General features: G+C 39.0%; 1 protein-coding gene across 3 annotated transcripts in view; it reads right to left on the bottom strand.

Moving 5' to 3' along the window:
• The window catches only part of LIN54 (lin-54 DREAM MuvB core complex component), a 55,713-nt gene that overhangs the window by 30,193 nt on the left and 4,651 nt on the right, over window positions 1-20,869 (bottom strand). For 2 of the 3 annotated variants that reach the window (XM_060247108.1, XM_060247110.1), the window contains exons 2-3: window positions 2,263-2,327; window positions 735-1,462 (exon numbers count right to left, since the gene is read on the bottom strand). In XM_060247108.1, the coding sequence (XP_060103091.1) occupies window positions 735-1,427 (693 nt within the window). In that variant the 5' untranslated portion in view covers window positions 1,428-1,462; window positions 2,263-2,327. Of the gene's footprint in view, window positions 1-734; window positions 1,463-2,262; window positions 2,328-5,570; window positions 5,652-20,869 lie in introns of all 3 variants that reach the window. The other variant, XM_060247109.1, reaches the window with a different exon arrangement.

Genomic DNA, 20,869 nt, shown 5'->3' with positions numbered 1-20,869 from the left:
TCCTTGGTGGTCTCCTGTTCAGATACTGACTAGGGCAACCCAGCTTAGCTTCCGAGACTTAACAAGATCAGGCTACCCTGAGCCACCCAGGTCAGGGTATGGCAAAGCCGTGAATAAAAGCAATAACCTTGGTGAGACCTTCATCTTAAGAGTTTGGCAGCTCTATCTAACCATGATATAATCCACTTTGACAATTTCCAGTTTGGTTTACTGATTACCACCCCAACTACTTGGTTGGGGTTTGCTTCTCCCAGCCCTGTTCCAATGCAGAGCCAGTTTGGTGTAGTGGTTAAGTGTGCGGTCTCTTATCTGGGAGAACCGGGTTTGATTCCCCACTCCTCCACTTGCACCTGCTGGAATGGCCTTGGGTCAGCCATAGCTCTGGCAGAGGTTGTCCTTGAAAGGGCAGCTGCTGTGAGAGCCCTCTCCAGCCCCACCCACCTCACAGGGTGTCTGTTGTGGGGGAGGAAGGTAAAGGAGATTGTGAGCCGCTCTGAGACTCTTCGGAGTGGAGGGCGGGATATAAATCCAATATCTTCTTCATCTTCATCTTCTTCACTGTCAAAAATACATTATCCTCAATATATATGTGCGGGGAGGGGGGGGTATTTGTGAATTTCCTGCAATGTGCAGGGGGTTGGATGAGTTGACCCTGGAGGTCCCTTCCAACTCTATGGTTCTATAATAAGAGAGGAATGGTATCACAAATTCCAATTACCACAACTCATTCTTACCTGTACTGCCTTTAACTGCTGGGTCTGTAACACTGAGGACTGGGCAGCAGGGCTTACCAGCTGGCTTCCTGTCGTCAAGGAGGAAACACCAATGACAGGCTTCACCTCTGCCCTTCCTCCAATCGTCACCACTTTGAACTGCTGCGTGGAAACTTTGGAGTCGCTGGCTTGTGCCTGTGATGTGGCTTTTTGAGACTGGGGCAGTTGGTTGTGGGGTAGTGCCAGGACTATGGGCTGCCCAGGCTTCCCCAGAGTTGTGACAATCAGCTTCTGCCCTTCCTGTTTTATTGTCTGATTGCTAATTTTCAAGTCCGTTGCCTTGTTTAAAATTATCTGGTTGGCTGATATGGTGACGGGAGTTTGAGCACCTAGCTTCTGGAGGCCACTTTGAAAGGAAGATTGCAGAGCCACTCCAGAGTCAATTTTTGCAGTGGCAGTGTTGCCCATGACGTGGCTCACGCAGTTGCTGGGCACCGTGATGGTCTCTGTGGTGACTGACGATGCAGCAGTCGTAGATTCTCTCACTGAGCTTATATTTGTCACTTCTTCAAGTTCCGTTTCCATGGGAATGGAGTCACCCATCGGAGACGACACGATAACAGCCTCAATATTCTCATCATCCTCCAGTGATATACCGGTGTCCATTATCTCCTCCGGAAGCAGGCTGTTCACCTCTGCCGACACCACCTCCATACTGAAAACACTGATGGAGAGTCAAAGACGAGGCACTGCAATGGTATTTTAAAGGAAATTCAATTTCTCAACTTGACAATGATATGCAACTTGAAGTGTCGCATGTCACTACAGGAGATCACATCACTGTGGAGGTCCTGGCTGTGGCCGAAATATGGCAGGACAAGCATGGATCCTCCACTATTATACACTATTATATGGGGAGGGATGGTGGCTCAGTGGTAGAGCATCTGCTTGGGAAGCAGAAGGTCCCAGGTTCAATCCCCGGCATCTCCAAAAAAGGGTCAAGGCAAACAGGTGTGAAAAACCTCAGCTTGAGACCCTGGAGAGCCACTGCCAGTCTGAGAAGACAATACTGACTTTGATGGACCAAGGGTCTGATGCAGTATAAGGCAGCTTCATATGTTCATATGTACCTATCAAGAGTGGCTAGGACTGCAGGAGTTGGCTGCAGCTTAAGGTTGTCCCTACAAAAAGAGACCCTTAACTGGGTTACAGAGAGCAAATTGGGGAGGGATGGTGGCTCAGTGGTAGAGCATCTGCTTGGTAAGCAGAAGGTCCCAGGTTCAATCCCTGGCATCTCCAAAAAAGGGTCCAGGCAAATAGGTGTGAAAAACCTCAGCTTGAGACTCTGGAGAGCCGCTGCCAGTCTGAGAAGACAATACTGACTTTGATGGACCAAGGGTCTGATTCAGTATAAGGCAGCTTCATATGTTCAGATTAGGGAGCTTCTTGAAGAACATCTGATGCTGGTAGCTCTTGCAGATTATGTATTTGCATGGCATAGGGCTCCACAAACAACCTGGAAGAAATGAGTTCCATTTAATGTAGTTACCTGAATTGCTTTTAAACCCTGTTCTGCATCAGACCACCTCTGGCAGCAATACAGCACAGCACCATCTGTTGGGAGCAAAGATGAAGACCTAATTTGAGAAGAACTGCTCTCTATAAATCCAGGCCCCTACCACCTTGACACCTACTGATATGTGATTTCTACTGAGCACAGGCAATCACTTTCAAAATATAAATGTCCAGAGCTACACATATCAAACAAAAAAGAAAACAATGTACCATTCATTCAGCAGGGGATAAGAACTGTACCAGCTATTGCAAAAAAAAAAATTGTGCGGAGAGTACAGTTTGATGACCCTCTTGGCTCACTGTTTTAGGACCTTCAGTGAGCCATATGAGCATCAAGGCAGATCAGGGACTTTTTTTTTAAGCAAGTGATTTCATTTCTTCCTTTCTGAAAAATGCTGCAGGGAGAAAATGTAAAGAACAGCCAAGCTAGGTAGGGTGGCTTTTGGGGGGGGGGGGGGAGAGAGTACACTTCATGCACTTCAGAATGGATGTGCTGGAGGCAGCAAGCATGTTGCAAGTTGACTTTTTCATAACAGTACTGAACAGTGTCTTGAATCTCAGTTCATTTCTGCTTTTGCCAGTTCCCCCCTCCCAATGCAGTCCTTTACACCTTTCCCCTCACATTCCCTGGGGCCACCAATACCCCAGGAACAGCACATCATTCTATGGTAAGGGAAAGCTGCTAAAGAAAGAGGCTCCACTATGCTAACAGAAATGCCTTCAATCCACAAAGACTTATAGGATCCAAGCCGCCGAGTTTACCAAATGTTTGTTAAGAGGCATGGATTATGCCTGAATTCAAATTAAGAGTCATGTTTCACTTCTACAGAGAGCCCCGTGGTGCAGAGTGGTAAAGCTGCAGTATTGCAGTCTGAGCCCTCTGTTCACAATCTGAATTCGATCCTGGCGGAAGCTGGGTTCAGGTAGCCAGCACAAGGTTGACTCAGCCTTCCATCCTTCCGAGGTCAGTCAAATGAGTACCTTGCTGGGGGGAAAGTGTAGATGACTGGGGAAGACAATGGCAAACCACCCTGTAAAAAGTCTGCTGTGAAAACGTCGTGATGCGATGTCACCCCAGAGTCAGAAACGACTGGTGCTTGCACAGGGGACTACCTTTACCTTACCTTTCACTTCTACACCTGGAAATGCTGCACTTTAGAATATTTAGGGCAGTTCAGACTAATGTCAACCCATCATCTGGCTTTTCATGAACAAGCCTCTGGTTCTTCCCGCTTAGTTATCAACAAATGGCGACAGCCAAAAAGTGCAGAGGATACAAGAGAAGGGAGTGTGACTCATGCAGAGACGGAGGAGAAAGCCTCCTCGGAGAAAAGGTGCTTGGGCTGCAACTTTACATCAAGAGGTGTTTAAATGATTTATTAAGCCTCTATGCAGACCGTCACCTGCCTGAAGCAGAGGCCGAGTGGAAGAAGGCAAGGTCAAATAAATCCTGCAGAGACACAATGGGCAGCCTTCCCATGGGTTTTGACTGTCTGATCTGTTCATTGTGGGAATTACTCGCTCAGAAGTAATGCAGCAGGGCCGTGGCAGGATATAAGCAACATTATCAGTTGTCAACCTCTCCATGTAATTTAGTGCCGTTCAACAAGAGAGGTGCCTCAGGGCCAGGCCCCCCCTCCCCCCCCTTTGCCTCATTCCATCAGCACTTTTCTTTCAGACAGGGCCACTTCCGTACCTCTTCTAACTGTACGCAGCACTCATGCTGGGTGCCAGCAATGGTAGCGCTTGGCTTCTCAAAACCTGGAATTATAAATACCTGAACAGGCCACAGCCAGGCCATTTATCCAAGATCTCCATGCATAATTAAAGGATTACCACTTCAGATGGCATTATAATGCATTAATGAAATACAGCGGGCTTTGTTCATTGATCGCAAAGCCGTTCCGAGTCTCAATTCGTATCGTTTTATGACTAACAGCCAGAACCGACCACAGAATAAGTGGAGTTTATTCATCCATGAAGCACAAAAGGAAGGGGGATGAATTTTCCCAGATGAACGAAACAATCGCCACACACAAGATCAGGAGACAGAGAGAATAAACTGTTTATGACACAGTTTTTAAGTTTAATGAGATAACTTGAGATTTTTTTTACAAATAAAAACCTCAGAAAACTTGATTTCAGGGTGTCATGACCTCCTCTGCCCAGCCCAGTAACTCTTGACTCCTCAGGAGAAGAGACCAAGGAAGACCAGAGGGACCAGGACTGCAGAGTTGCCTGCAGACAATGTTCCAGCAGAGCCAGAGGCCTCCCTGCCAGAGCCTGCAAGGCATGCCTCATCACCAGGCCTGAAATAACCAGGCTTTTGCCAGACAGGATTCAAACTCAGGCCCATAGCAACCCCCACCCCCCACGTAGATGCACTCACTCTGCAGGAATGGTGGCAGCAAAAGGCCTGGGCCAAGATAGCCCCAAGGAGGAAATGTGCTTGATTGGCTGCAGGCAACCCCATCCCAAAGTCAGGCAGTGAGAACAATAATTTTTTGAAGGACTGTGACCAATGTATGGGAACTCAGCACTTGCCAGCAAAGCAACTGAGCCTGATTGCTTCTCAGCTTATTTAGGCCGAGCCTCACTGGATCAACCGGTCTACTAGGTGCAAGTCTGAATGCAGCTCTAGCTCCTTGCCTTCAAGTTCCAGCTCCTGGGCGGCCATCACCTATTGATGCTCCCAAGCCTTGCTATCTAGACCTGAGGGTGCTGCTCCACAGGTGACCTGATGGGGTGAGCCTGCAGAGCACAGGACATTGTGTGTGCATTTTGTTTTTAACATCACAAATTCAGGGGCTGATCTAACCAAGGTAAAACAACAACTCTCTGAGAACTCTCGCTCTGAGACCAGACTTAACACTTTGTACAAGTTTGAGATTAAGCCCACCAAGGTTTATGAGCTGCTTATTTGAAAACAGCTGCCACAACTCAAAAACACATTTACATCCCTGTATCTGGTTTAAAAAAACAAACCCCAAAAGGGGTATTTCTTGAACCAATGAGGTCTATGCCCCTATATTTATTTGATTAAGTGGGCTTTCCAGTCTAGCCATTCCCTTCCTCCAGTATACAAAATCCAAATATCACTGCACCAAGCACTGATCAACCTCACCAACTGGCAGATGCTTTAAAACAGGCAAGGGCAAGATGCTACCATTTGCTGATCAACGAACTTTGAACAAAAACAAAGCTTTATAGTATGGTAAATTTACCTGGAGAAGGAAAGCATTGCGCAAGATGTCTACTTGAAATTGTTTCATGCAAACTTACCAACCCATCTGAAGATAAGCACCAGCTCTCTTGGGTAAAGGCAATCTCTTCAAGATTCCAAACAGGTATGCCACAACTTTCCTGCCAGTCAGAAAAAACATCAAATGCTTCATTATATGGGTTCCATTATAAGGGTGGGAACGTAAATCCCTACCTATGAGTTAGACTGTTTCAGCAAAGCCAAAAATGTTTTGGTTGCATTTCTACCTGGACAAAAGGCTTAAACCAAGTTATTACAAGGAAGTGGTTGCCCATGGAGGGATAATTAAACTTGACCAGCGGTATCTTCAGGAAATAGCTACTTAATTTAACAGTGCATATACAGAAATAATTCCAAAATGCCAAGTCTGATCCAATAAAAGCTTTTACTTTTTCCTCCTGCAAATCCTATGTTACTTCAATCAAGAGAAGTTTCAAAATCAACATACAGGACCGCATTTATTTACAACCCCCAAGACCTGATTCAACTTTTCACGTTCCCCAAATGTATTTTAACATTAAAAATACAGTGAAATTTGATCACGTATCTCCCACACAATGCATACTTTAATCCTCGAACTCTTAATGAGCTAAGAATCAAGTATAATGTGTTCATCACAGTTTGATGGCTCACATTCCACTGAAAACTGGTGAAGACATATCCCTTTAGGTTTATCATACAGAAATTCAGTTAAGTGAATTAAAATTGTACCTGCATAAACTCTTAACTTCCACAAGCAGCTCCACTTATTTCAACAAGGAGTCAGTGATGTAAAGATATGCACCTCCTAACACAATGGGCACTATTATAATTCATTTCTGTTTCTACATTCCCCTTTCTGAGTGATCTCAGGAATAATTTAACATTGTGCTACCACTGTGTTAAAGAATCTGGGAAATGCAAAGGGGGTGAGCAAAACTAAATCAAATCTTCCAACTTCTAATATATGTTAAAATAATAAAGCACAAATAATATATTAAAACAATGGGGGTATCCCAGTGCTCAGCTAATTACAATGTGTTTCTCAGACACTGTGAGGTTTTTTTTTTTAAATGCAAGAGGCTTTCCCATTGGCTTTTGTATCAGAGGAATGTGCCACAACTGGAAGAGAGAAGCATAGGATACAATTTAATATTGCCCTTGAAGAAATATCAAATGATCTCAAAGTTGGGTATTTGAAGGCTCAAACTGAACTTTATTGAAGAGCTAAAATTCTACGAAAAACAGTCCTTAAGACGAATACAGACAACAAATAAAGAACAGAAGTGCTAGAAAACTATGGATGAAATATATTCAGCATTTCTTAATAGACCAAAGAATTTCCATGTAGAGGGTTTTGATGGCAGCACTAAGTGCATGGATTCCCCTCTTGTCCAGCAAACCCGTTTTTCCTCCCAGGAGTGATGGGATCCAATACCCAACAAGCCATGCAGTTCAGGGAATTCAGAAAGGCAGAACTGGATGAAAACCTCATAGAGTACCAAAAACAAAAGAGATAGAACAGCAATTTTGCCAGATTCCCCCTCCTAAATGCAGCGTCTCATTTCCACATCTACCCATGTCTTCAGTTGGTTGTTAGTGGGACAGTATTGGAAACTCTGATTTGCAGCCACCAGTCAACGTTTCTCAATAAATCCAGTGATTAGACACAATTCATTCAAAAACATCCTTCTCTATTGAGTTATGTATTAATGCCATTTACCAGATCAAACTTCTAATTTGAGATGCTTTATAATATTGATATATTAGTTTTATGTAAACAAATCTGTTTTGCTGAGGGGGTGTTAACTACTGTTGCCATTATTTCCTCTTCTTTAAATCGGATTTGTGTTCACTAGGAGGAGCCTTCATCTACACAGACAAAATGCACCATTAAGAGACCTGAGCCATTTCTCAGCGTAGAAAATTTTGAATACAAAATATTTTATTTATATATGCAGAAGGTGATGCAAGGATTTAAAAACAGGTTTCAGGAAGGCTCCCACTTTCTGAGCTTTCCACGAACTATGCAAAATATTTACTGCACAGGTAATAGGGTTCTAATGTCCAGAAAGCTGCTGGGATAAAGGTTTAGGAACTCTAGTATATACTACTAACTGTGCAGAACCTGTACTGTCTGTTGCTGTAGACCCCTACTATGTAATTTTCCCTTTGTTTAACATATCCTATTAATAGAACTAAGTAGGAGTCTAGTATCACCTTTAAGACCAACAAAGTTTTATTCAGAATGTAAGCTTTCGTGTGCTCTAAGCACAGTAAGCAGAGCTGCATATAGCTGATAGCACAATTTGACATGTTACTGTTTTATTAGTTTCTCATGCTCATGTTACCCAGATCAAAGGTTTGCTCAATTTGTTAATTTTACTATTCTGTCATGATCTTAAATTTGTATCATTTTGCATTCTAAACCACTACCTACCAGCTATATGTAGCTCTGCTCACTGTACCTGATTCCTCGTCTGATGAAGTGTGCTTAGAGTACATGAAAGTTTACATTCTGAATAAAACTTCTTTGGTCTTAAAGGTGATACCAGACTCCTACTTTGTTCTACTGTTTCAGATGAACACGGCTGCCCTATAAATAGTTATTTCCATTTATGACTTTGCTTCAGTTCTGTTTTCAGATTTCTATAATATAAATCCTATTGCATTGTTTAGTGGATGCTCCATCCTGTTGGCTATGTTGACTTACTCTGTGTAATTTGCCTTGAACTCCAGTAAGAAAGGCAGACTGTAAATACTTCAAATAAATAAATATTAATCAATAAGCCATTGACTAACTGCCTTTGCACAAATGTGCTTCAACTAAGCAGCCAGGTGAAAGAGCTAAAAGTAGCTACAGAAATGTATACGTTAATCTCCCAACATAATCCTTGAAATTATTAAAATTCCCTTGGACCAGTAAGAGCTGCAGTTGTTTGATTTCAACAGGCACAAGGCTCTGCCAGAGACAACAGCTGGTGCACCCTTACTGCTTAATAAAAGCCCATTTTAATTCAGCATGAGAGTCCTACACAAAAGCACTATTTATAGCCATCGAGACATAGAGAAACATAATGGTGCGTTGAATGTGGTACCAAAGCAGCTCTTACTGATATATGGCATTGAGTTGTAACATGCTCACTCACACTCTTGTCAAGATTTATCCTTGGACAGGGCACAGCATCTCTCATAAACAATTTCTGGAAATTTCGAAACAAATTTCGAAACACCCCCTCAGCAAATTTCGAAAATGGGAGGGAAAATGGGATTTTGGGGAGTGAAACAAATATATTCAATACTTTCCCAACAAACCTAAACTTCTGATTTAACAGCAAATGCATCCCATATAACTTAGTTAGTCAACATCTAACATTGCACTATTTGGCCTATTTGTGGAATTTATAAGCATAAATCTTTGTTTTTAATATGAAAAACTGCAAGTACACCCAAACTGCAAACTGCAGCACTCTGTATTACCATACATCATAACACTTGCCATCTGAGAGGCAGACAAAAATTAAAGTTTGAGAAAACAAATTTTCCAGTAAACAAAAAGGTGTATTATTTGAATAGAAACATTTTCATATAGTCACAATGGTAATATTATCAGTAAATCGGGATATTATAAACTTTATAACATTGAAAATACTGGACTCTAATAATGTATTATCACTAAACACATTATAGTAAAGTAACTACTGCCAAAATTATTTACATTTTTTTAAAACCTTGAAAATGTGTATGTACACAATATGCAAAGAAATGCTCTAATGTTGTAGATTATAACTATATGTTTTAAGTGAAACCTTGTATTTAATTCCATTTATTCCAAAAGGGAAAGAAATCATAGGAGGTTTTTTCTATATCTCCTCCCATGTCCCAATTTTCCCTGGGAAAAATTGAAGAAAAAAAAATCTGACTTTTTCATTCTACATGCTTTGTGAAAACCTTCCTTCAAAAAGCATTTCATTCATTCTTAAAGAGAAAACATTTCATATGAATTTTTAAGTGCTCCCCAGGATCTCACCCCCCCCCCAAAAAAATCAGGTTTGCAGCTTCAAGCTTAGAACATCATTTAGTCTGAATCTTTCAGGACGACACATCTTTACCATACACAAATAGGAGCTACTATGCTTCCTCATCTCTAATCTAAATGAGGAAGTACAGACTTAAAGTGCTGAATATAATACAAACACCAATTATTTAATCACTAAGGAAATAGTGAAGTTTGTGGGATAGCTGGCCCCAAAGCAATTAAAAATTAGTTCTTTGTTCTAGTTATACATGGTACAGTAATGTCATACTGTTTTATTGGTTTTATTGTTAAATTATTAATTACCGTATTTTTCGCTCCATAAGACGCACCTGAGCATAAGACGCACCTAGTTTTTAGAGCTGTTTGTGTGAATTTAGAGGCATTTGTGTGAATTTTTTGCAGTATTCGCTCCTTAAGACGCACACACTTTTCCCTCCACTTTTTTGGGGGGGGAAAGTGAGTCTTATGGTGCAAAAAATACGGTATATTATATACTGTTTTACTGTATCATGGTTTTACCATGTCTTGTTAGCCGCCCTGAGCCTGCCTAGGCGGGGAGGGCGGGGTATAAATAAAAGTTTATTATTATAATTACCCTGAAATACCAATGGCCCAGTACAAAAGTAACATCTCCTGATCTCTTTAATTATAGTTAAAAGATAAGGAAGCGTTTGGTAGGTCAGACTATCATGACCGCTGGTTCCCAGTATTGGAGAACACTGATGAACTATTGGATAACTATATGCCCTCAACTATCCAATTTTATCATGTTTTAAAGGCAAGCTGGTTGCTCTGAGTTAAATTGGCTTTATGGTAGAAAGTAAACAGTCAGCAAGGTTGAACTGTGGTTTGGTTTTGTTTGAATTATTTGTTTTAGTGTTGTTATAGAAAATTCAGAAAATCAATAAAAACATATTTTCAAAAGTGTTTGGTAGGTACTTTTCCCACTATTGTCCCTCAAAGGCACCACTTCCGTTAACCATGGCTAGCTTTAACCAAGGTTTGCAGCTTCAAACTTAGAACATTATTTAGCCCTTCTTAAAGGGCAGGACATAAAACAGGGATGAGCAATATGCAATACCAGTTTTGCAGAAATCTGAATTTAATAGGTGAAAGTAACTTCGACAGCTCCTACTGCTAGTTTGGAATTACATCACACACAGATAAAACAAAATAGGAGTCAAATTGCACCTTTAAGACCAACTGCTCACATGCCCTCACTACAGACTTCAATACTTCTAACTCAGGAAGTTACCAGTTCGAAAGGGCACAATGGCAAGTCGCTGCTGGAGCAAGGGAGTAAACCATTATGATAAATGGCAGTTACTTATAAGCAGTGGCTAGACAACTACATTTTAAGTGAATGCTGTCATAACCAGAAATCAAAACTCTATACCAGGCCTAACTTTTTTTTCAACAAACAGCTAAACTAATGTTCAAAGGAAAAGCTGTGCTTAAAGAGATTCTTTAGAAAGTGTAAAAGCCACTGCTTCTAATGGAGATTTAAAGCTAGGTGGACTGGATGGTCAAGCAAATGAAATCCAATAGACAACAAAAATGGCACAGTGCTAGAGCTTAAAGAATGCATGCCTGGACTTCTGGGGTTGGAAAATGCCGAGCCGAACTGCTTCTCAGAAGGGGAGCAGGCTGGAACTTCTGTTTGGGGTAGTGGAGGGCAATTTAATGCCTACTGCCTACTTTTCTCAGTCAGAGATCAGTCCAAGATATGCACAGGAAACTTTGAGGAGATTTACCTTGGCTAAAAGGGAGTCCCGGGGGGAGGCTCCTTTGAGGCTTTGAGGGGTCTCCGGAGACAACTTGCATTTTGATCATCTGTAGAAGTTTCCAGAGTCATTTATTTGACAAGCTCAACAGGATCCTAATCTTCTTTGATACTACTAAACATCTAAAGCTATACAAGACCAGTGTTGATCTGGATAACTACAGAAAAGGTACAGATCGCTATCTTTCATTCCGGGACTAATTAAAGTTAAACAAAATAAAATCAGAAGGTGGGAAATTGAAATCTAGAAAGCTTGGAAGAAGAAGCGAAGAAGGGGCGAAATTTGGACTTTGTAAATTTAAAGGACAGTACTAAAAAGTGGAAAGGAATTTATTGTTTGGTCTACTTGCGGTTTTTGAGAAAAGGCCCCATCGTCATAGAATTGCAGCTCCCACAGTCAACACAGGAAATACGTCAAGTATCGTGAGATCTCTCTACCAGCGAAAACGGGATTTGGTGGCAAGTAAAGCAGGAAGCATTGGATGGAAAAGGGAAATCATCAAAGCAGCCAGCCTACTCTAGGACTATAATATCATAGAGAAACATCGGCGGCCATTGCAAGGAGGCTAAAGTATAAATAAAATTTTTAAAGTGTTCGGGACATTAAAAATTGGGGAGCCGACAGAGGTGACATTTATAAGGTAAATGCTATTGGACATTATTGTTAATAATTATTTTAGAAGCCTCTAGAGAAAAATTTTTTTTTAAAGTGAGGCAGAAAGTCGCGACCGCCATTTTGGAGAAAATAAAAACTTTAAAAATTAATATCTGAGCCCAGGAGGCTCTGAGGATGGTGAAATTAGGCTTATTGAAGAAAGCAAGCTTCACTCTTTTAAACCTGATAGTTGAAATTTAATTTGGTGAGGTCAAAATTTTAGGTGTTTTTACATGTCAGACCACAAGCAAACCCGAGCAAGGACTGCTTCACTGGAGAAAATGCAGGACCAATTAGATGCAATAGAAGCCAGGATAATGAAAGGAATGAAGAAGATGGTAACTGCTTCCAAAAAAGAAATTAGAAAAGATATTGAAGAGCTAAAAAAAACCAGATCTCAGATATGAGACTGTGGTAACATCAAAGAAAGTGCAAGAGGTGGAAGGGAGAGTGAAAGTACATGATTCCACCTTGTTAAAAATACAAGAAAAAGTGGCAATTCATGACTGCAAATTGATGGAGACCCAGATACGTCTGAGAAGAGTACCTGAGGATGAAGAAACTGATAATAAAATAATAAAATAATTGCGGAATTTTTGGAGGAAGATCCTGAAGGGACTAGAAATATGTATGACTATATGTATAGAGTGAACTCACTTTATGCAAAAAAACAAAATCTACCAAGAGATGTGGATATAAGATATATGACAAAAGAAATGGTGGGAAAGATCATGAATAAAAACTTTGAAAAGACATTGATAGTGGGAGGCGGCAGAGTAAGAATTATGAACGAGTTGCCAAGACAAGTGATAAATGACAGAAGCACATACAAAAAACTGACAGAAAAATTACGGGACAATGAAATGAGGTATAGGTGGATAATACCTGAAAGTTTGAGCTTTGAACTTCAAGGAAAAAGGATTACAATTACAAACACACAGGAACTGCGTAGATTTTGTTAAGAACATAAAGAATTTGCACCATGATGGATTACAAATTATTATCTTGGAATGTAAATGGACTAAATTCATCACAAAAAAGAAAGGCAACGTTTCATTGGATTAAAAAGCAAAATTGTAATATAATTTGTTTATAAGAAGCACATATCAAATAAAAGGATTATAAATGTTTATAGAATAAGCAATTGGGACTAGAATTTCATTCATTGGCTGAACAGAAGAAAAGGGGAGTGATTTTTTATATTAAACAAGAATTGGAGCCGAAATTAGTGTTTAAAGATAAAAATGGAAGATTTGTAGCAGTAGAAATAATATTAAATGAAAAAAAAAACGTTGTTATTGGGACTGTATGCACCAAATGGAGCAAAGGATGCTTTAAAAAAAAAAACATTATACAACAATTTGATGAAGTGACATATGATCAAGTTTTGATAATGGGGGATTTTAATGGAACAATCCAGAATACACTGGATAGGTCTGGGGAAAAAAATAATGAAGGAAAATTGCCAGTCTTTTTTTTAATTGGTCAAACAAGAAAACCTGGAAGATATATGGAGAAAATTTAACCCTGAAGTACGGGACTATACCTTTTTTTCAGCAAGACAAAATGCTTTTTCCAGAATTAACATGTTGTGGGGCACTAAGGATTTAGGCCTTATAACAAAGAAAACAGGGATTTTTACCTAAAATCGGGGCTGATCATAACCAAATATTGTGGATTACAAAATTGTCTAAAAAGTCAAGAAGATGGAGATTAAATGAAGATTTACTACAGAATAAACAAATAGTGACATCTCTAGAAAATAAAACTAAAGTTTTCTTCCAAATAAACAATAAAGAAGATATAGAATTGGGGATGCTTATAAAGCAGTGTGGGATGCTTATAAAGCAGTAATGAGAGGAACATTGATTACATTGAATAATAAAGATAAGAGGGCAAAAGAAAAACAGATGTTGGACATTCAAAATGAAATAAAAAAAAGAAGGGGAACTGAGAAAAAGACCAGGGAAAAAGAAAATTATGAGGGAGATTACAATATTACAAACACAAATGAGACATTTGTTAAATAAAGAACTGGAATGGAATCTGAAAAGATTACAGCAGAAATCTTTTGAGGGAGCAAATAAACCTGGAAAGTATTTGGCCTGGCAACTAAAAAAAAGAGAGAAAGTAAAATTATTAATAAAATTGTGGTTGATGGCAGAGAGTTGGTAGATCAGGAAGGAACAAAAAGAGAATTCTTTAAGTACTATGCCAAATTATTCAATGGTGTTAAAATAAAGAAAAAATGGAAATGTATTTACAAAATATTAAAATAGTACCCTTAACAGAAAATATGAAAAAAGTTTTGAATTATCCAATTGAAAAAACAGAAATTGAAGCAGCGATTAATGCAATGGAAAATGGAAAGGCACCTGGGCCAGATGGATATACAGCTATTTTTTTTAAATCTTCAAAGAGGAATTAATACCGAAACTTCAGAAATTGATGAACATTATAAGAATAAAAGGGACAATACCAAATACATGGAAGGAAGATGTTATTTCGTTGATTCCAAAAGAAGATAGAGATGTCACGAATGTAAAAAATTATAGACCAATTTCACTATTATATAATGATTATAAAATATATACAAGAATATTGGCAGAACGGCTTAAACATTATTTGATAAATTTTATAAAGGAGGATGAAGTGGGGTTTCTTCCCAAAAGGCAGATAAGAGACAATATTAGAACTGTTTTAAATATTGTGGAATATTATCAAAGGCATCCAGAAAAGGAAGTTGCATTATTCTTTGCGGATGCAGAGAAAGCATTTGATAATTTAAACTGGGACTTTATGTTTGCAGTAATGGAGAAAACAGAGTTGGGGGGAAACTTTATAAAGATGATAAAAGCAACATATACTGAACAACGTGCAAGGCTGTGTATAAATGCAGACCTTACAGAAAATATGACAATTGGCAAAGGTACAAGACAAGGCTGTCCGCTTTCCCCACTGTGTTTATAATGACTCTTGAAATCTTACTGATGCAAATCCAAGAAGACAAAGAAATAGGATTAAAAGTAAAAGGATTTACGTATAAATATAGGGCATTTGCAGATGATATAATGTTTATAAATGAAAATCCTATACAAGTAACACCTTTATTGTTAGTTAAAATAAAAGAATATGGAGAACTGGTGGGACTTTATATTAATAAAGAAAAATCAAAACTTCTATGTAAAAATATGCAAGTAAGCAAACAAATAAACTGCAGAAGCTAACGGGTTGTGAAGTTATCTCTAAGGTAAAATATTTGGGTGTGGAGATAACAATGAAGAATATTGATTTGTTTAAAAACAATTATGAGAAACTATGGCATAAAATGGATGAAGATATGATAAAATGGAATAAACTTAATTTGTCATTGCTTGGCAGAATAGCTGCAATTAAGATGAATATTCTGCCAAGAATAATGTATTTGTTTCAAACTATTCTGATTGTGAAAGATAGTAAACAATTTAATAAATGGCAAAGGAAAATTTCAGAGTTTGTGTGGGCTGGGAAGAAACCAAGGATCAAAATGAAAATTTTAACAGATGCAAAAGAGAGAGGAGGATTCCAATTACCAGATTTAAAACTATATCATGAAGCAGTTTGTTTAGTGTGGATAAAAGAATGGGTGACTCTGTTAAACAAAAAACTCAGCGTTGGAAGATCATGGAAATAAATTTGGCTGGCACGCTTATATGTACTATGGGGGAAAAAAGATGGATGGTTTTTTCTCTCACCATTATATAAGAAACAATTTGCTAAATACATGGATGAAATATAAGAAATATGGGGATGAGAGAAAACCGTTATGGATAGTGCCAGCAGAAGTAATAAAAATAACAGCTGAGACGGGCGAAGAAAAGTGGTTGTCATATAATCAACTATTAAAAATACAAAGTGGCAAAATAGAATTGAAAACTGCTGAAGAGCTGAATAATAAATATGATTGGTTCCAAATGCAACAAATAAAGAGCTTGGTGGAAAATGATATTAAAACTGAAGGAATAAGAAAAGAGCAAACAGAAATGGAAAAAGTTCTGCTTGGAGACAATGAAAAATTAATTTCAAAATTATATAAATTACTCTTAAAATGGTCTACGGAAGATGAAGTAGTGAAATCTCAAATGATTAAGTGGGCAATTAATGTAAATAAAGAAATAAGATGGAAACTTGGGAATATTTGTGGAAGAATTCTATAAAGCTTTCGACATGTCATAGTATTAAAGAGAACTGTTTTAAAATGATGTATAGATGGTATATGACTCCTAAAAAGTTGGCAAAGATGAACAATAAGATGCCAGATAGATGTTGGAAATGTAAAAAACATGAAGGGGGAAGGATGGTTAGAAAGTAATATATGGGATAGATAAAAAGAAGTTATTAATGATGCAAGAAATAGATATTGTTACCATATGTTACTAAATAAAATTGTTTTAAACAAGAATGCATGCCTGTGCATTTTATGACAAAAGATATCTTTTAGAAGTATGCAATGACAATTATGTTGAGGTTGCGGATTCCCTGCACAATGTGGGCTCTCAACATATTTGAGATGGTCCAATTTATGTTTATGTAAACAACATATATAAAATAAAATAAAAATATTCATGTTTCTGTAAAATATTTTATCACGGTATCTGAGTGGATGATACTTGCTGATGGATCAACAAAACCTTCCAATTGTCTATTAGAAGTAAAGTATACCTTTATATTAGTAGAAAATATACAGCATGCACCTAGGAGCTTGTTTTGTTCTAGCTTGCCATCATGTTTTAAGTTATTGGATTTTATAGATTTTATACTGTGTTATGTATAATTTTTATCTGTATATTATTTTGTTATGACCCACCTTGAGTCCACTTGTGGGGGGAGGGCAGGATACAAATCAGATAAAATAAATAAAATAAGAATAAATGTGTTGATTCGTAGAGAGAATCCACCAAAAATGGTGGAGAGAATTACACCAAAGATTACATGTTTGTGCACCTTTCCAAGAAGATCTAAGCAGAATCAGGGGAATACTTCTACCTATTTACAGGCAATGAGGATGGAATTAGATATGAATATTACACATATTTTAGCTAGAAATACATTTATGAAGTGATCCATTAATGGCCAGCACTTTTCAACAGTACCTCATGTAACTACTTATTGACTGACATATGCACAAAGTGAAATAACCAGTCATGCTACTGATTATTGTAGCAGGAAAGAATGTTCTTCCACAGAGGCCATATTATAAGCACTCTGTACCCTCTATATAGCCCAGTCATATATTCTGCTATTATAGCACACTCAATTAGACCCTTGGTTCATCAAGGTCAGTGTTGTCTACTCACTGGCAGCAGCTCTCCAGGTTCTCAGGCTGAGGTCTTTCATATCACCTACAGCCTTGTCCTTTTCAAGTGGAGATGCTGGGGATTGAACATGGGACCTTCTACATGCCAAGCAGACGCTCTACCACTTAGCCACAGCCCCTTTGTACTATAGCACATAGTGTTTTACAGGAAAGGGAGAGAACTGGGGTGGTTGCCACTAAAAATAGGGGGGGGGGAGCCCTCTGCATTTTGAAAGACCAGCTGTGCCAAGCTGCATGATGCAAATATGGCACACTTTGACACAATTGCAGAGCTGTTTAATGTTAGTTCAGGAAACCCTTCACAAACACATGACATTTTTCTTCATTTGCTAGAAAACTCTGTTGTTCTAGAGCTATATATGGAGGAGTCTAGATAATATCCAAGACTCTTGCACAAAGTATGGCTACATTCATTTGATAAACAATACTTGGTTACTATTTGGGATGCAGATCTAGAGGACTGCAGATAGAAAATACTATCCATTCAAGAAATACGCTTTCTTTTAGCATTCCCCAGTCTAACGTATAGGTAATATTAAAGGCAGAATTAATAAGCATGCTGAGGAACAAAGTCTGCTCAGGGGAAAATCACATAGCTGCTGCAAATGGAAGTCATGCCTCATTTCTTGTAGTTTTTTGATCAGGTTAACAAGCATGCGGATAAGGCTGATGAGTCCAGTGGCACCTTTAAGTTCAACAAAGTTTTTTTCAAGGTATAAGCTCTCATGGGCAAACACACTACTTCACTGATCATGGGATGGATTAAAAATTAGTTAAATGGCAGGAAGAAGAAAGTAGGAGTAAATGGACAATTGCCACAATGGAGTGAAGTAAACAGTGGGGTTCCACAATGATCATTGTTGGGTCGAGTGCCATTTAACTTTTGCATAAATTATTTGGGATTGGGAGTGAGTAGTGTAGTCGCCAAGTTTGCAGATGATACAAAATTATTCATGACAATGAAAACCAAGGCAGATTGTAAAGCGCTACAGAAGTTCTCTCTAAACTGGCTGAATGAGCAACAATGCGGCAAATGAAGTTTGATGTAAGGTGATGCCAAGATCATATTAAAACCAAAATAGGACAAATTCATCTTTGTTAGAGCAAAGAATGTCTCCATATGAATATCCACTAAATACCTCCATGTAACTGGTGGTACCCTCACGGTAGTAGGCTTGGCTAAATACACAATGCCAAGTGAAGCAACTAATGAATAGTTTACTTTAAGAGTGTAATAGCCTTTTCGGTAATTAAACCCACCTCATTCATGGAGCCACAGAACTAAAGGTAGCTTGCAAAATCAAAAAAATCTAGATTTTCACAAGTTTCATAGAAAGAAAGTTGTACTCATCTTATAATGAATTCCCTCAAAATCTCAGTATGTTTTAATGAGCAAGGAGGAGTGGATCTATTTTTAAACCTTTTGCCAGCTCATTCTCAAGATTACTACTATCTGCATACCTACAGGACCACCTTTCCCCATATGTTCCCCAGAGAGTACTATGGTCTGGATCCCAAAATCTCCTTTCAATCCTTGGCCCTAGAGAAGCCAGGTTAGCTGCAATCCAAGCAAGGGCCTTCTCAGTTGCAGCCCCACACTGGTTGAACAAGCTCCCTGAAGAGGTTAGGGCCCTGCGGGATCTTTTGCAGTTCTGCAGGGCCTGTAAGATAGAGCTCTTCTACCAAGCCTTTGATTGTTAAATTCTGGGACACCTGTCTGGTCACATGTGAAATGTTATCAAGTTGGACAAACTGAATTGTCTTTTAAGAGCCCGTCTCTAGATCTGAACTATATCTGGATATTTGATTATGATGGAAATCATAATGGAAAGATTGGTGCACTGCCAATATGTGAATAATTACTTAATGCTATTGTATTTGCTGTTTTAAATGTTTTAAAGTTGTAGCTGCACTTATAGTTTTAATTGGTTTTATGTATTCAAACTTGCCTGTTGGCCGCCCTGAGCCTGCTTCGGCGGGGAGGGCGGGATATAAAGAGAAATAAATACATTCAAAAATCGGGCATTAGTTTTCATTTAAAAGTATGGTATGGCCAAGTGTGATCAGAGGAGGGCTGAGCCTGAAGTTGACCGGAAGGGGGAGGCCCCTCAGGCCAGAGACCCAAACGTTAGGGCAGACTCTCCAGGGGAATGCTGGTATAAAAGCTCCAACTGCAAGCTGCCCCCTGGGCTGAGGATGGCCAAGCACCACTCAAATGGGTGGGGCTGGATTGTAACATCAGCCACTATTGGGAGAGAGGGTGTGGCAGAAAACAGGGAGAGGACATGGTCAGTCTAGGATAGTATTTAAAGGTCATCTGGTACACATGGTCAGTGGCTGAGGGGCAGAGAACTAAGCATAAGGCCAGAGGAGGGCAGCCCAACAACTGGGGGATGTGAATTCTGAACATAGCTACAGACACAGTCACAGATCATTACACTAGTAAATCAGGGTCAAGAACAGAGGGAGATCTTTATACAAACTTGGGAGAAACCCTAAGGTTGCATAAAAATTTTAAACCATAAAAACAGAATTTAAACATGAGTTTTAAATATCAAAATCTCAAAGGATTTCTTCATGAGATGTTGGCAACCATTTTTTATGGTTATCCAAAACGGCCATTGTAGCTTCACTTGACACTGCAGATGAAAGAAGCAGTGAGCAGGCTGACAAGAAAGATGACAGGGAGGGCCTGATAGGAAAGAAAAAAAGAAGCAAAGGTAGGTACAGGACCAGAAAGAGTCAAGACTGCAGGAAAAGCAGCAAAGAGGTAAGGAAAGGAGGGAAAGAAAGTAGCAGGTGGGTGGGAGGGAAGAAAGGAACCAACCAGAAAAGGAGTTGTGATGGGGAGGAAAAATGCAAATATAGGGATTTGATGGGGAGGGAAAATGTAGATAGGCTGGAGAGCATGACCAGCTGCGAGGGTTGAGCCCCACCCCCTGCAATTCCTTGTGTGTCTCCCACTTGGACTTTAATACTTTCCCAATATAAAGCTTCCCAAAACTAAAATAGCTTCACATCCAAGAATCTCAATATATAGAAAATCCTTTGTCTGCACTTTTGTTATAAGAGATAATGCCTTTTCACCAAAGCATTATTCACAAGGCAATTTTTGGATAAAAACACTCGGTTCACTGAAGTGGAAAGAAAAGTGAATATTATTTCAAAAAGTGGTCCCAGTGCTGAAATGAAATAAAGAATATTGGATTGTTTGATGCATTGTAGGGTCTTGACTGAGCAAGTATGTTTAATACAGAACAGACAGTATAATCGGTGTAACTTCTTTAACGTATAATCCGATCATTACAGCTAGAAATGCTAGCTATCCTCTGCAGTAATCAATGTACACATTGCACATAAAAAGATATTCTTTTATACCTTTTAAAGAATAAATAGGGTGTTTTAAGGAACTCTCTTATTTACATAGTAGAAAAGACCAATGTCCAGTAGCAACTTGAAGACTAACAAAATTTTTGGTGGAGTATGCACTTTCATGAGTTATTGCTT

The sequence above is a fragment of the Heteronotia binoei genome, chromosome 9 (assembly GCF_032191835.1).
Source record: "Heteronotia binoei isolate CCM8104 ecotype False Entrance Well chromosome 9, APGP_CSIRO_Hbin_v1, whole genome shotgun sequence".
NCBI lineage: Eukaryota > Metazoa > Chordata > Lepidosauria > Squamata > Gekkonidae > Heteronotia > Heteronotia binoei.
The sequence above is the reverse complement of the archived record's forward strand: the minus strand, read 5'-3'. Positions and strand labels throughout refer to the sequence as shown.